At 45.4% G+C, this 15,730-nt stretch overlaps 1 protein-coding gene and 1 non-coding gene across 2 annotated transcripts in view; both read right to left on the bottom strand.

Annotated features, from left to right (window-relative positions):
* LOC126106873 (poly [ADP-ribose] polymerase tankyrase-1-like) overlaps window positions 1-15,730 on the bottom strand; it is a 135,371-nt gene that overhangs the window by 36,428 nt on the left and 83,213 nt on the right. Inside the window, exon 3 of the mRNA XM_049913271.1 lies at window positions 6,894-7,460. Within this exon, the coding sequence (XP_049769228.1) occupies window positions 6,894-7,460 (567 nt within the window). The remainder of the gene's footprint in view (window positions 1-6,893; window positions 7,461-15,730) is intronic.
* On the bottom strand, window positions 4,301-4,373 carry Trnat-agu (transfer RNA threonine (anticodon AGU)). Its single transcript has one exon. It is a non-coding gene; the product is annotated as a tRNA-Thr (tRNA).

The following is a 15,730-nucleotide window of genomic DNA, read 5'->3' as shown; positions in this document are numbered from 1 at the left end:
TTTGTTACTGACGTTCACAAAGAATCCTATGCAGATTCCATCGTACGGGATGCTATTATCCGGTCGGTGCCCGACAAAGAAGTCCGGCAACGTGCCCTTCAGTTGGCAAATCCGACTCTAGATGAAGTTCTCTCCATTTTTTGAAATTTCTCGCACCGCTGGGGCGCAAATAGAGGCGTGGGGTGATGTCAGGGAAATACAACCTCTGTGCGCTGTTGACGACGCGTGCGGCACGTCCCCGCCGGCCGACGTGGCCACAGTACGCTCCCATGCGCAGCCTCGGCCTAGCCGTAAACAACCCACTAAGAAACTGCAGCAAAATCCCCGGCAACTTCCTTCATGTCCGCGGTGTTTTACGAAACATTCACGCGAGGATTGTCCCCAACGTTGGGCTGTGTGTCACAATTGCAAAAAGAAAGGTCATGTGTCTTCCGTTTGTAAATCCGACCGCATACATGATGTTCACGAACATGACGCTGATTCTGATTCTGTGTTGTCTGTCAATTGTACTTCTTCCCTTTCAGGGAAGTTATTCCTCACTGTCCAAATCCTTGGTCGAGATGTTCGCATGCAAGTGGATACCGGTTCTGCTGTCAGTATAATTAATTCTCAGACGTATCGTCAGCTGGGTTCTCCACTCCTGTCCCCTGTCACTCGGCAATTACGGACGTACAATAAACAGAAGATTTCTCTCTTGGGACAGTTTAATGCTGAGGTATCTTACAAATCCGTCGTTCGCACTGTTCCCATATTTGTGGTCGACCAGAGCAACGCAGAAAATCTTTTTGGTTTCAATGCCTTTCGCGTTTTTGGGTTCTCCATAGATGACTCTGTCAATATTGTCTCTGACGCTATTCCTTATGCTCAACTGGATTCCTTGTCGACATTTTCGTCCCTTTTTTCTCCTGGGTTAGGCCGTGCAAACGACTTTGAAGCTCATATCACGATCAAACCCACTGCTCAGCCTAAGTTTTTTCGGGCTCGGCCCATTCCTGTGGCCCTTCGTGATCGGGTAAAACGGGAGTTGGATCGTCTCACTGCTTCAGGGGTCTTGCTTCCTGTCACTTCCAGTGAGTGGTCCTCTCCTGTCGTTGTAGTTGCTAAGCCCAATGGTGATATTCGTCTCTGTGGCGATTTCAAAGCCACTGTAAATGCTCAATGCCTCATCGACACTTACCCTATGCCCCGTCCTGAAGAACTGTTCACTAAACTCGCTGGAGGACAGTATTTTTCTAAAATTGACCTGTCGGAAGCTTATCATCAACTTCCTCTCGACGCTGCTTCCCGGCAGTTTCTGGTCCTTAACACGCCTTTCGGCCTCTATCAATACCAACGCTTGCCATTCGGGGTTTCTAGCGCCCCTGCTCTCTTTCAGCAATTCTTGGAACAATTATTTCTCCCTGTCCCGGGGTGTATCAATTACATGGACGACATTGTTGTCACTGGCTCCACCACTGAAGAACATCTTCAAAATCTCCGCACACTTTTTCATGTCTTACAGACTGCCGGTCTTAAGTGTAATCTTCAGAAATCACAATTTTTTCAGGCATCTATCACGTACTTGGGGTTTCAACTCTCTCGGGATGGTATTCGTCTGCTTCAACAGACTGTCGCTGCGATTGATGCCCTTCCTCGCCCTACATCTGTTAAGGAACTGCAGGCCTTCTTGGGGAAAATAGCATACTATCACAAGTTTTTACCGTCTGCGGCTTCGGTGGCTCAGCCGTTGCATCGCCTGTTGCATAAAAACGTGCCTTTTCACTGGTCCGCGTCATGTGACGCGGCTTTCCAGAAATTAAAGACTATGCTGAAACAGGCCCCGTGCCTGGCTACTTATCGACCTGGCCAACATCTTGTTCCTGCCACAGACGCCTCTCAATACGGGGTCGGTGCAGTCCTTGTGCACTGTTTTTCTGATGGTTCGGAACAACCCATCACTTATGCCTCCAAAACGCTCACGGATGCCCAACAGAAGTATTCTCAAATTGAGAAAGAAGCTTTGGCCATCATTTATGCTCTTCATAAGTTTGGTGTTTTTCTCTATGGCTCAAAATTTCATCTTGTTACGGATCACAAACTGCTTGTTTCCTTGTTTCATCCATCAACGTCACTTCCCGACAAGGCTGCACACCGCCTCCAGCGTTGGGCTCTTTACTTGTCCCGTTTCAATATGAGATTCATTTCCGGCCAACAGCTCAACATGCGAATGCTGATGCTTTGTCTCGCCTTCCCATGGGTCCTGATCAGGCATTCGATAGGGACGAACTTTTGTGTTTCCACCTGGATGTTGCCGAGCAGCGGGTTGTGGATGGGTTCCCCATCACTGGGGACAGGCTGGCGGCTGCTACGGGTTCTGACCCGACCCTCTCCCGGGTTTTACTCTGTATTCAGAAGGGTTGGCCAGATCGCCCGTCCGCTAAGACTTCTGATCCGTTGCAGAACTACTACACTTTGCGCTACCGCCTCACGGCTCGGGATGGTGTTATCCTCCTCTCCACTGACAATGCTTCGCCGCGTGTTGTGGTACCTGCGTCTTTGCGTGCTTCGGTCTTGCGCCTCCTTCAGCAGGGGCACTGGGGTGTGTCTCGCACAAAATCTCTGGCATGCCGTCATGTGTACTGGCCTGGCATCGACTCTGAAATCACACACATGGTCGCTGCCTGCGGCCCTTGTGCGTCACAGGCCGCTGCCCCGAAGTCATCTTTGTCACCGTGGCCTTCGCCTGAGAAGCCCTGGGAGCGCATTCATGCTGACTTTGCGGGACCCTTTTTAGGTATTTATTGGCTCCTCGTAATTGACGCCTACTCTAACTTTCCTTTCACTGTCCGTTGCACGTCACCTACCACCGCGGCCACCACCAGTGCTCTCGCCCGCATTTTTTCTTTGGAAGGCCTCCCCTCTACTCTTGTTACTGATAATGGTCCGTAATTTGCCTCTTCCGACTTTGCGGATTTTTGTGCTCGTCACGGTGTTACACACGTCACGGCCCTGCCATTCCATCCACAATCCAACAGTGAGGCTGAATGACTGGTCCGCACATTTAAGGCTCAGATGCGGAAAGTTCTGACTTCTTCTGCTGCTGATGACGCGCTTCTCCAGTTCCTGGCGTCTTACCGTTTCACCCCCATGGGCGATCACAGCCCGGCTGAGCTCTTACATGGCCGACAGCCCCGCACGCTACTTCATCTTCTGCGGCCTCCCACCTCATGGCCGCGGGTGCCTTCACTTGGCCGGTTCACCGCCGACGACCTCGTCTGGGTACGGGGATATGGCAGGCGGCCAAAATGGAGCCCGGGCCGCATCTTAAGACACCGTGGCAGACGCCTGTATGAAATCCAGACGGACACAGGTGTTGCAGTGCGTCATTCGGACCAGCTTTGGCCTCGGGTGCCAGGTACGCCTGTTCCGAATGCCACCACACCACCTTTGGCTCTACCTGATGCTCGGGATCTTGGCATCTCTCAATACTCACAACGCACCCCTCTCACCGTCATCGCGATGCCAGCACCAGAACGGACGCCACCAGGAGACGTGCCCATGCAGGAACCGGAGGACCATCCTCTGTCAGAGTACATCTACTCGCCTCCTCCTCCAACGGACGCTGACACGTCGCCCATGTCTCCTGTCATATCAACAGGACTTGCCGCAACGGGCAGATTGGTGCAGGGGGCCCCAGCAGATTCGACCCCTACGTCTCCTGTCATCTCGACCCGTTATCATCGGGGACACTTCCGTCCGTACGGGAAGCCTCCTCCTCGAGACTTTACGGCGAGTCAAACAACGCCTATGGACGTTAGCCATCTCCAGGACACCTCCATCAAGACCAGTGCAACAATTTCAAAGGGGGGAAAAGTGTTGTGACTCGCCAATTATTCAAAGTGCCGCCGCGCAATTACGCACGTCCTCTACGTGCGGCGCTGTCTGCCAGCCATGCAGCAGCTGCGCCACCTAAGCGGCCAGCCGAGCAGTGGCCGCTAGACTGAGACTCAGTGTTTAATCGAATGCCGACTTGTACACAGGTCAACTTACTCAGTGACTTATATGTGTTGTTGTGTTGTCCGAAATATGTGTTAAATTTGAAGATTTAACAATTTGGTTACCTAAGAACTAGTGCCCCTTTCAGATGCTAGTCAGTTGTTTCCTGAAGCTCAAAACTAGTCTGAAATAAATGTTTTCACACGTGTCCGAAAGGACAGATACCATTTCGATCCAGGAGCCATAACGAATTAAGACTCAAAGAAATTACACACACAGGCTATGAGTGGAGACTGATTTAAATCAGTGGGGAAAGTTGAAAATTTGTGCTGGACTGGGATTCGAACCCAGGCCTCCTGCTTACTAGGCAGATGCTCTGACCACTGAGCCATACAGACACAGTGGTCATCACAACTGCACGGACTGCCCTAGCATGCCTACCATCAGATCCAAGCTCTCAATTTACCCACACACTACAAAATAGTGTGCATATGAACTGATCATTGGCCATCTTCACCTTTATTAGCTATATGTGGTTTCCGTTCTTTGGACATGTCAGAGAACTGGCACCAATTTGATCCAGCAGCCACTACGACACAAAGGAATTACAGACATTTGCTGTAGGTGGGCATTGATTTGATCAACAGTGAAAGTTGAAAATTTGTGCAACACCAAGATTCAAACTTGAGTCTCCAGTTTACTAGGCAAATGTTCTGACAAATGAGCCATCCGGACACATTGGTCATCAAAACTGCACAGGCTACCCTATCACGCCTCTTATTAGATCCAAATTCTCAACTTATCCAAACACTACAAATGTAATGTCCCTTACCCACTATCCTTATTGTCTGCGGCATTTTGCCAATTTCCATCAGGGTTCAAGACTTGTGTGCATCTGCACTGAAGAGATTATTGGCCATCCTTTCCTTAATTGTATACACTATGGGATCGAAAGTATCTGGACACCTGGCTGAAAATGACTTACAAATTCGTGGCACCCTCCATCGGTAATGCTGGATTGCAATATGGTGTTGGGCCACCCTTAGCCTTGATGACAGCTTCCACTCCCACAGGCATACGTTCGATCAGGTGCTGCAAGGTTTCTTGGGGAATGGGAGCCCATTCTTCGGTGTGCTGCACTGAGGAGAGGTATCGGTGCAGGTCGGTGAGGCATTCCAAAACATCCTAAAGGTGATCTATAGGATTCAAGTCAAGACTCTGTACAGGCCAGTCCATTACAGGGATATTATTGTTGTGTATGTTGTGTGTTGGCAGAAGAGCCAACACCGTGTTGCTAAAGGAGGCCGAAATGCACGCGCTTAGCTCACGCAGGCTGGTGTGAGGTCTGGAACATTACAATGTAATTAATATAGCAAATAAAGTACGTAGTTGATGTAATACTTAACTTTATTCCCTAATTGGTGAACATCGGTCTGACGGTACAGGCTTTATAAGATAACCAGCAAAAGATAAATGGCGCCTTGCTAGGTCGTAGCAATTGACGTAGCTGAAGGCTATGCGAACTATCGTCTCGGCAAATGAGAGCGTAAATTGTCAGTGTAGCATTGCTAGCAAAGTCGGCTGTACAACTGGGGCTTGTGCTAGGAAGTGTCTCTAGACCTGCCGTGTGGCGGCGCTCAGTCTGCAATCACTGACAGTGGCGACACGCGGGTCTGTCGTATAATAGCGGACCGCGGCCGATTTAAAGGCTACCACCTAGCAAGTGTGGTGTCTGGCGGTGACACCACAGTGTAACACTGCCACAGGCCACGCATTAGGAATAGGTGCTTGATCGTGCTGAAAGATGCAATTGCCATCCCTGAATTGCTCTTCAACGGTAGGAAGCAAGAAAGTGCTTAAAACACCAATGTAGTCCTCTGCTGTGATAAGGCCACGTAAAACAACAAGGGGTGCAAGCCCCCTCCATGAAAAACACGACCACACCATAACACCACCGCCTCCAAATTTTATTGTTGGCACTACACACACAGGCAGATAATGTTCACCAGGCATTCGCCATACCCACACCCTGCCATCAGATCACCACATTGTGTACCGTGATTCGTCACACCACACAACGTTTTTTCCACTGTTAAAGTGACAAATGTTTATTCTCCTTACAGCAAGCAAGGCATCGTTTGGCATTTAGTGGCATGATGTGTGGCTTATGAGCAGCTGCACTTCAATATCACATCAGAAACAGTGAACCTAGGGATGTTCAGGACTGTGGAAATCTTGCGTACAGACATTTGACACAACTGACACCCTATCGCCTGACCACATTCGAAGTCCAGGAGTTCCGCAGAGTGCCCCATTCTGCTCTTTCACGATGTCTAATGACTACTGAGGTCGGTGATATGGAGTGCCTGGCAGCAGGTGGCAGTTCAATACACCTAATACAAAAAACATATGTTTCAGTTCTTTTGCAAAAGTCACAGTGGCCGCTGGATCAAAATGGTTTATGCTCTATCAGACTTGTCTAAAAGAACAGACATCACATATATATAATTAAGGTGAGGATGGCCAATGACCTCTTAAGTGCAGGTGTCGCACACCGGCCTCAAACTCTTACGGGAATCTGTGAAATGCCACGAGTACCGAGAATAATAGGCAAGGGGCACTACGTTAGTAGTGTGTGGATAAGTTGAGAATTTGGGTCTGACATGTGGTGTGCTAAGGTAGTCCGTGCTGATGCAATGACCACTGTTTCCGGATGGCTCAGTGGTCAGAGCATCTGCCTAGTAAACAGAACACCTGGGTCTGAATCCCAGTCCAGCACAAATTTTCAGCTTTCCCCATTGATTTAAATGAATAACCACTCACAGCCAATGTCTGTAATTCCTTGTATCTTAAAACAAGTATCAGTAGAACAAAACTTGTTATTCAGTCTTAAATACAGAAATTTTTGTTGAGGTCACCTGAGCAAAGCTCGCAGTTCCTCCTTATGACACCGCTCAGCAACATGCAGCGGAGTCTCTCTTCGCTTGTTCCTAGCATTCTTGTCCGCACCCACATCCAGGAGTGCCTGTACCACAGCTTCGTTGCCCCGTTCTGCTGCCAGGTGCAGTGGTGTGCACCCGTATGTGTCTGCAGTGTTCACGTCACTGGAGACTGCCAGCAACTGCTGGAGAACTTCCAGGTTACTTCCCTGAATGGCAGAATGTAGAGCTGTTTGGAACTGTGTGTCCCTCACATCTACGCGTGCACCGGCCTGCAGCAGACATGCCACAGCTTCCTTATTTCCACTGGTAGCTGCAAAATGGAGGGCTGTCCTCCCGCTTCCATCCCGCAGTGCCACATCTGCACCGGTTTGCAGCAGGAACCTCAGTCTGCTCGGTGAGTTTGCAGAAAAATGAAGGGCAGTCTTCCCGCTCGTGTCCCGTGCCTCCACATCTGCCCCTGTGGCTAACAGCTGCTGCATCTCCTTCAAATTGTTTTCTTTAGCAGCCTCCAGCAGCCTCTGGTCCAACTCCCGAGATTCATTCCTGCAAAAAAATAGCAAAAACATGCAGATTTACAGTAAACATGCATACAAACTAAGATAAATCTCACAGAAACAAATTACTGATAGTTTTATAAGTTACCTTATAGCTGTCCACATTTGGAAAAAATCTAAACTGTTGATTTAACAGCTAAAAATAGTACACAAATTTCTGCATACTTTGGATATAAAAACACAGTTTATGATGATTGAAATAGCAATGCCTCATTGATAAAGAATCAATTTCCATTACTTCCATAAAAAACCACACACACACACACACACACACACACACACACACACACACACACACACACAAACAAACCTAACAAAAAAAAGAAACTTTGCAGTCAATTTTGTTGTGAAGTCATGTTAAAGAAGGAAGCCACATAAGGGTGACTGTAATTCAAATGAGGAACAGCATTTACATTTAACATGTACACTCATGTTAAAAAAAAAAAAAAAAAAAAAAAACAGAACATCTATGACAACTAAAGACGGGATGATCATTTTCACAGGACATGTACATTAGTATGTTTAGGAGAAATGCTTAGCATTTGGGCATGTCTGCCTGTGGTTCAAGATCAACATCGATACTGCGATGCAACATAACGAACTGGTAAAATGTGCCTGCAGCTCTCGTTGTCACTACGAACTGTAGGTGATTGATCAGTGTGACTTGAGCAGACACGCAGGATGCCTCGCAGATGTATGCGCAAACAGTACCATCAAATGCTCTCATTATTGGCAAGAGAGAATATGATGCATCCATCTGGAAAATTGCTGCTCGTGTGGGATGAAGTGTGTGCAGAAAATGCAAGGCGGCAATGGTGTACGGAATGACATCATTGGGGACAGGAATGGCATCAGATAGTGTTTTTAGACAAATCTAGGTTCTCCTGCACAACATCCCAGACACCATTTTTTGCCAAGACAATGAAAGACCACACATTGCTGCATGAGCACCTGCCTTCTTGGTGCCACAGGATGTCAGCCTTTTGGCCTGGCCCACCAGATCTCCAGACTTGTCACCAATCGAAAATGTACGGGATATGGTGAAACAGCGGGTGCAGCACTGTCACCCAGTGTCAACCACCACACACGAACTTTGGAACCAGGTGAATGCAGCATTGATGGCTATACCGAGGACACCATTTGCACTTTATATTCGTCAATGCCATCGTGCACAGAACAAGTTACCAGAGCCCACAGCGGACCTGTGTTTACTAGACAACAGGACACATGCTGAACTGAGGTGACTGAAATGCTTATCATTTCTGCAGAACATACTACCTAATGTACAAGTCCAGAGAACATGAACGTCCTATCTCTAATTGTTCAAGGTGTTCTGTTTTTTCTGAACATGAGTGTACACGAGTAAGTAAGGAGTACTGAATATAATGTGTTGTGTAAGTAAGGGGTGAATAATTGTTGTACTCTCGAGTAAGACAAAGTGCAGAATGATTTACAGATTATTTAATGAGCCTTTTTTTTTTTGGTCATCAGTCTACTGACTGGTTTGATGCGGCCCGCCACGAATTCCTTTCCTGTGCTAACCTCTTCATCTCAGAGTAGCACTTGCAACCTACGTCCACAATTATTTGCTTGACGTATTCCAATCTCTGTCTTCCTCTACAGTTTTTGCCCTCTACAGCTCCCTCTAGTACCATGGAAGTCATTCCCTCATATCTTAGCAGATGTCCTATCATCCTGTCCCTTCTCCTTATCAGTGTTTTCCACATATTCCTTTCCTCTCCGATTCTGCGTAGAACCTCCTCATTCTTTACCTTATCAGTCCACCTAATTTTAAACATTCGTCTATAGCACCACATCTCAAATGCTTTGATTCTCTTCTGTTCCGGTTTTCCCACAGTCCATGTTTCGCTACCATACAATGCTGTACTCCAGACGTACATCCTCAGAAATTTCTTCCTCAAATTAAGGCCGGTATTTGATATTAGTAGACTTCTCTTGGCAAGAAATGCCTTTTTTGCCATAGCGAGTCTGCTTTTGAGGTCCTCCTTGCTCCGTCCGTTATTTTACTGCCTAGGTAGCAGAATTCCTTAATTTCATTGACTTCGTGACTATCAATCCTGATGTTAAGTTTCTCGCTGCTCTCATTTCTACTACTTCTAATTACCTTCGTCTTTCTCAGATTTACTCTCAAACCATATTGTGTACTCATTAGACTGTTCATTCCGTTCAGCAGATCAATTAATTCTTCTTCACTTTCACTCAGGATAGCAATGTCACCAGCGAATCGTATCATTGATATCCTTTCACCTTGTATTTTAATTCCACTCCTGAACCTTTCTTTTATTTCCATCAATGCTTCCTCGATGTGCAGATTGAAGAGTAGGGGCGAAAGGCTACAGCCTTGTCTTACACCCTTCTTAATATGAGCACTTCATTCTTGATTGTCCACTCTTATTATTCCCTCTTGGTTGTTGTACATATTGTATATGACCTGTCTCTCCCTATAGCTTACCCCTACTTTTTTCAGAATCTCTTAACAGCTTGCACCATTTTATATTGTCGAACGCTTTTTCCAGGTCGACAAATCCTATGAAAGTGTCTTGATTTTTCTTTAGCCTTGCTTCCATTATTAGCCGTAATGTCAGAATTGCCTCTCTCGTCCCTTTACTTTTCCTAAAGACAAACTGATCGTCACCTAGCGCATTCTCAATTTTCTTTTCCATTCTTCTGTATATTATTCTTGTAAGCAGCTTCGATGCATGAGCTGCTAGGCTGATTGTGCGATAATTCTCACACTTGTCAGCTCTTGCCGTCTTCGGAATTGTGTGGATGATGCTTTTCCGAAAGTCACATGGTATGTCGCCAGACTCATATATTCTACACACCAACGTGAACAGTCATTTCGTTGCCACTTCCCCAATGATTTTAGAAATTCTGATGGAATGTTATCTATCCCTTCTGCCTTATTTGACCGTAAGTCCTCCAAAGCTCTTTTAAATTCCGATTCTAATACTGGATCCCCTATCTCTTCTAAATCGACTCCTGTTTCTTCTTCTATCACATCAGACAAAACTTCACCCTCATTGAGGCTTTCAATGTATTCTTTCCACCTATCTGCTCTCTCTTCTGTCTACATCTACATCTACATCTACATCTACATCCATACTCCGCAAGCCACCTGACGGTGTGTGGCGGAGGGTGCCTTGAGTACCTCTATCGGTTCTCCCTTCTATTCATTTATCGTATTGTTCGTGGAAAGAAGGATTGTCGGTATGCCTCAGTGTGGGCTCTTAATCTCTCTGATTTTATCCTCAGGGCTCTTAATCTCTCTGATTTTATCCTCATGGTCTCTTCACGAGATATACGTAGGAGGGAGCAATATACTGCTTGACTCTTCGGTAAGGTATGTTCTCGAAACTTTAACAAAAGCCCGTACCGAGCTACTGAGCGTCTCTCCTGCAGTGTCTTCCACTAGAGTTTATCTATCATCTCCGTAACGCTTTCACAATTACTAAATGATCCTGTAACGAAGCGCGCTGCTCTCCGTTGGATCTTCTCTATATCTTCTATCAACCCTATCTGGTACGGATCCCACACTGCTGAGCAGTATTCAAGCAGTGGGCGAACAAGCGTACTGTAACCTACTTCCTTTGTTTTCAGATTGCATTTCCTTAGGATTCTTCCAATGAATCTCAGTCTGGCATCTGCTTTACCGACGATCAACATTATATGATCATTCCATTTTAAATCACTCCTAATGCATACTCCCAGATAATTTATGGTATTAACTGCTTCCAGTTGCTGACCTGCTATTTTGTAGCTAAATGATAAAGGATCTATCTTTCTGTGTATTCGCAGCACATTACACTTGTCTACATTGAGATTCAATAATTCCAATGCATTTAACAGTGGAATTCCCATTGCACTCTTAATGTTACCACCGTTGCTTTTAATGTCACCAAAGGTTGTTTTGACTTTCCTGTATGCTGAGTCTGTCCTTCCGACAATCATTTCTTTTTCAATGTCTTCACATTTTTCCTGCAGCCATTTCGTCTTAGCTTCCCTGCACTTCCTATTTATTTCATTCCTCAGCGACTTGTATTTCTGTATTCCTGATTTTCCCGGAACATGTTTGTACTTCCTCCTTTCATAAATGAACTGAAGTATTTCTTCTGTTATCCATAGTTTCTTCGCAGCTACCTTCTTTGTACCTATGTTTTCCTTCCCAACTTCTGTGATGGCCCTTTTTAGAGATGTCCATTCCTCTTCAACTGTACTGCCTACTGCGCTATTCCTTATTGCTGTATCTATAGCGTTAGAGAACTTCAAACGTATTTCGTCATTCCTTAGTACTTCCGTATCCCACTTCTTTGCGTATTGATTCTTCCTGACTAATGTCTTGAACTTCAGCCTACTCTTCATCACTACTATATTGTGATCTGAGTCTATATCTGCTCCTGGGTACACCTTACAATCCAGTATCTGATTTCGGAATCTCTGTCTGACCATGATGTAATCTAATTGAAATCTTCCCGTATCTCCCGGCCTTTTCCAAGTATACCTCCTCCTCTTGTGGTTCTTGAACAGGGTATTCACTATTACTAGCTGAAACTTGTTAGAGAACTCAATTAGTCTTTCTCCTCTTTCATTCCTAGTCCCAAGCCCATATTCTCCTGTAACCTTTTCTTCTACTCCTTCCCCTACAACTGCATTCCAGTCGCCCATGACTATTAGATTTTCGTCCCCCTTTACATACTGCATTACCCTTTCAATATCCTCATACACTTTCTCTATCTGTTCATCTTCAGCTTGCGGTGTCGGCATGTATACCTGAACTATCATTGTCGGTGTTGGTCTGCTGTCGATTCTGATTAGAACAACCCGGTCACTGAACTGTTCACAGTAACACACCCTCTGCCCTACCTTCCTATTCATAACGAATCCTACACCTGTTATACCATTTTCTGCTGCTGTTGATATTACCCGATACTCATCTGACCAGAAATCCTTTTCTTCCTTTCACTTCACTTCACTGACCCCCACTATACCTAGATTGAGACTTTGCATTTCCCTTTTCAGATTTTCTAGTTTCCCTGCCACGTTCAAGCTTCTGACGTTCCATGCCCCAACTCGTAGAACGTTATCCTTTCATTGATTATTCAATCTTTTTCTCATGGTAACCTCCCCCTTGGCAGTCCCCTCCTGGAGATCCAAATGGGGGACTATTCCGGAATCTTTTGCCAATGGAGAGATCATCATGACACTTCTTCAATTACAGGCCACATGTCCTGTGAATACACGTTACGTGTCTTTAATGCAGTGGTTTCCATTGCCTTCTGCATCCTCATGTCGTTGATCATTGCTGAGTCTTCCGTCTTCAGGGGCAATTTCCCACCCCTAGGACAAGAGAGTGCCCCGAACCTCTATCGGCTCCTCCGCCCTCTTTTACAAGGCTGACTTCTTATGCCGGAAGTCTTTGGCCGCCAATGCTGATTATTTATCAAAATTTAGGCAGTGGCGGGGATCGAACCCGGGACCGAAGACATTTTGATTATGAATCAAAGACGCTACCCCTAGACCACGGGTAGCCATTAGAATGTGATAAATGGCAGAATAATGAAGGATATCGTGGAGGCAATATGTCAGTTTAGGAGACAGTATTGCTAAGTGCTGTTCATCTTCAGGAAACTTGTTACTTTGCTCAGAGAAATGAATATGTGCCTGTGTGGATGAATGAACAAATGATAAATGACTAAGGATTTAGTCATAACTCTCAGCAATAAGCAACCTGTGTGGGTTCATTACATACTGACACGACCATTCATCCTTTTGACTGGAGGTTATTTATTGCGTAGCTACCAGCTTCGACGTTTCAATGCGTCACCTTCAGGCCACAGTTGATGCTGAAGGGGTTATTGCAATCCATACATACATCAGTGGCCAACATAACTGGTTTATGCAGATATCTGTAAGTGTGGCGTCAGCATTCCAACCATCAACTGCCAACTGGCCATACGAGTAGCAGGACGGTCCTTTCGGAGAACTGCCATATGAGTTAGACTTGCTGCGTCAGTTGTGCAATGATGCTGGTATCAGTTGTCACGTGAACATTCTCCCACCTACAGATGACGTTACGGATTTGCACGCAGCACAGATGCCCACCAGGATTGTCGTATCATTAGAGTAGCAGTGGCAGACCGTACGGCTACGCAGCACAGGTAAGAGGCCTTGTGAGCCCAGATGTGTCAACATCAACATAGACCTCTAGCCCATCTTCCACTCTCGCCACAGCAGCAGCGTGTACAGCTCGATTGGTGCCGTCAGAGGATCACTCGGAAGGATGGAATGGTGCGCTGCGGTCTTCAGTGATTATAGCAGATTGTACAAGTACAGATGCAAGTGATGGTCATTTGTGTGTACACCGTAGATCTGGTGAACGCTGTCTCATTGAGTGCATTCATCTAAGACACTCTGGCCCCACCCCAGGCCTAAGGGTCTGAGATGCAATTAGCTACAAGTCTTGTTCACCTTTGGTGTTTCTGGAGGGGACTCTAACCAGCAACTGGTATGTTGAGAACATTGTTACACTTGTTACTTTGCTGTTCTTGCAGCGGGAAGGTGATATACTGTTCCTACAGCATAATGTTTGGCCACACACTGCCCGAGAAACAACATACTCTGCAGGAAGTGCAGCAACTTGCCTGGCCAGCATGATCTCCAGACTTGTCTCCAACTGAGCACGTGTGGGGATGTGACAGGACAAGAAGTGACTCGTGTGATTTGTCAGCCAACAAATCTTACAGAACTATGTGAAAAGTTCGGGCAGGTGTGGCACGATGTATCCCAGGACAGTATTCGCCATCAGTTCGATCACCTGCATTTCCACCTGTGAAGGCTACACTGTGTACTTATATAGGTACTTCAGAATGGGTCGATATCTGGTACCTCGGAACTACTTGTTCTACTGATCTGTAAATGTAATAATTTCATGTACACCATATGAATTGTTGTAACTGTAAATCTTGAGTGAGTTGGAAACCTCTATATGGGTGTACTATTTTTTTCCCAGCTGTGTATTTACTGGAACAGTATGCAACCACAGATTACTAATTGAGTCAACATAACTGAAATGTTATCTATGTGATAGTGAAATACACAGACAGCTTTGATTCAATGACAAGTCTCGGGTAAATTGCTAGTGCACGAAAAAGACAAGGCACAAAATTTAAGCCAAAGTCAATTAAATAATTGCTCTTACACTTGTACAGATGAATCATCTGATAATGCAACCTCAAGTATCATTTGTGCAGATCAGAGAGCAGAGTTGATCCAGATGCCGCTGCTATAGAGGCCTGCAAGCAATCCCATGTGAACACTGAGCGACTACGACACTGATGCCCGTGAGACGCGACATGACCTGGTGGTAGCAGCCGGGTCCTATGTATCTGCTGTCTGGTGCTAAGTTTACATTGTGTTCTGGTCACCTGCCTATGACAGACTTGCCTAGTGGGTTCAATTTATACTGCTGGGCAGTAGTGTGTACTGGGATTAAGCAAAACAGTTTGTACAGGCTGCCTTGCGATTCTTTGAGTTTTCCCAGGTCACAAACCAATTTTGATCTATTTCATGTCAAAATCTAGATTTTTTTTTTTTTCCTGCATATAGGAACATAACACGGGGGGTTTACTCTGTGTTAAAAGAAACTAATGCTTAAAATAAACATACCAGACTCTGACATCAGAATTACATGTCAGAAGTAATACGAACAAAAAAATTACAGGAATGAGAGTAGGTTCCAAAGAAAGTAAAACATTTATTAATAAAACATTTCCATTTCGAAAAATTAGTTGTTGGGAGCACACTCACTGACAAAAACAAAGAGCATTATCTACTTCATCAAAAAGCTGCACTTTTTTTAAAAGAGAGTTATAAGAATAATATTCAAATACAATTTGAACAAAACAGTTATGGCAGGACAGTATCATTCTAGTCTGTGAAATGCTGCCAACAAGAGAGAAATCAATTGCACTCTTCTGTCAACTTACCTTACTGCAAATAAGGTACTTTTAAGTAAAGAGAAAAGGGTGACAATGGACTTGCTGATTACCTATAATCTAAATATAAATGTTACTGCATTTACATCTCCATTGGCACTTACACGTACAACAACAAATTACTGAGAATTACTGTGAAATCTTATCTGTTTTGCAGTAGCCATACGGTCTGGAATACTCTCTTTCAAATTCTGAAGGTGGCAGGGGTAAAATACAGGGAGCGAAAGGCTATTTACAATTTGTA

This window comes from Schistocerca cancellata, chromosome 10 (genome assembly GCF_023864275.1).
Source record: "Schistocerca cancellata isolate TAMUIC-IGC-003103 chromosome 10, iqSchCanc2.1, whole genome shotgun sequence".
In the NCBI taxonomy this organism is placed as follows: domain Eukaryota; kingdom Metazoa; phylum Arthropoda; class Insecta; order Orthoptera; family Acrididae; genus Schistocerca; species Schistocerca cancellata.
This window is presented reverse-complemented; position numbering and strand designations above follow the sequence as displayed.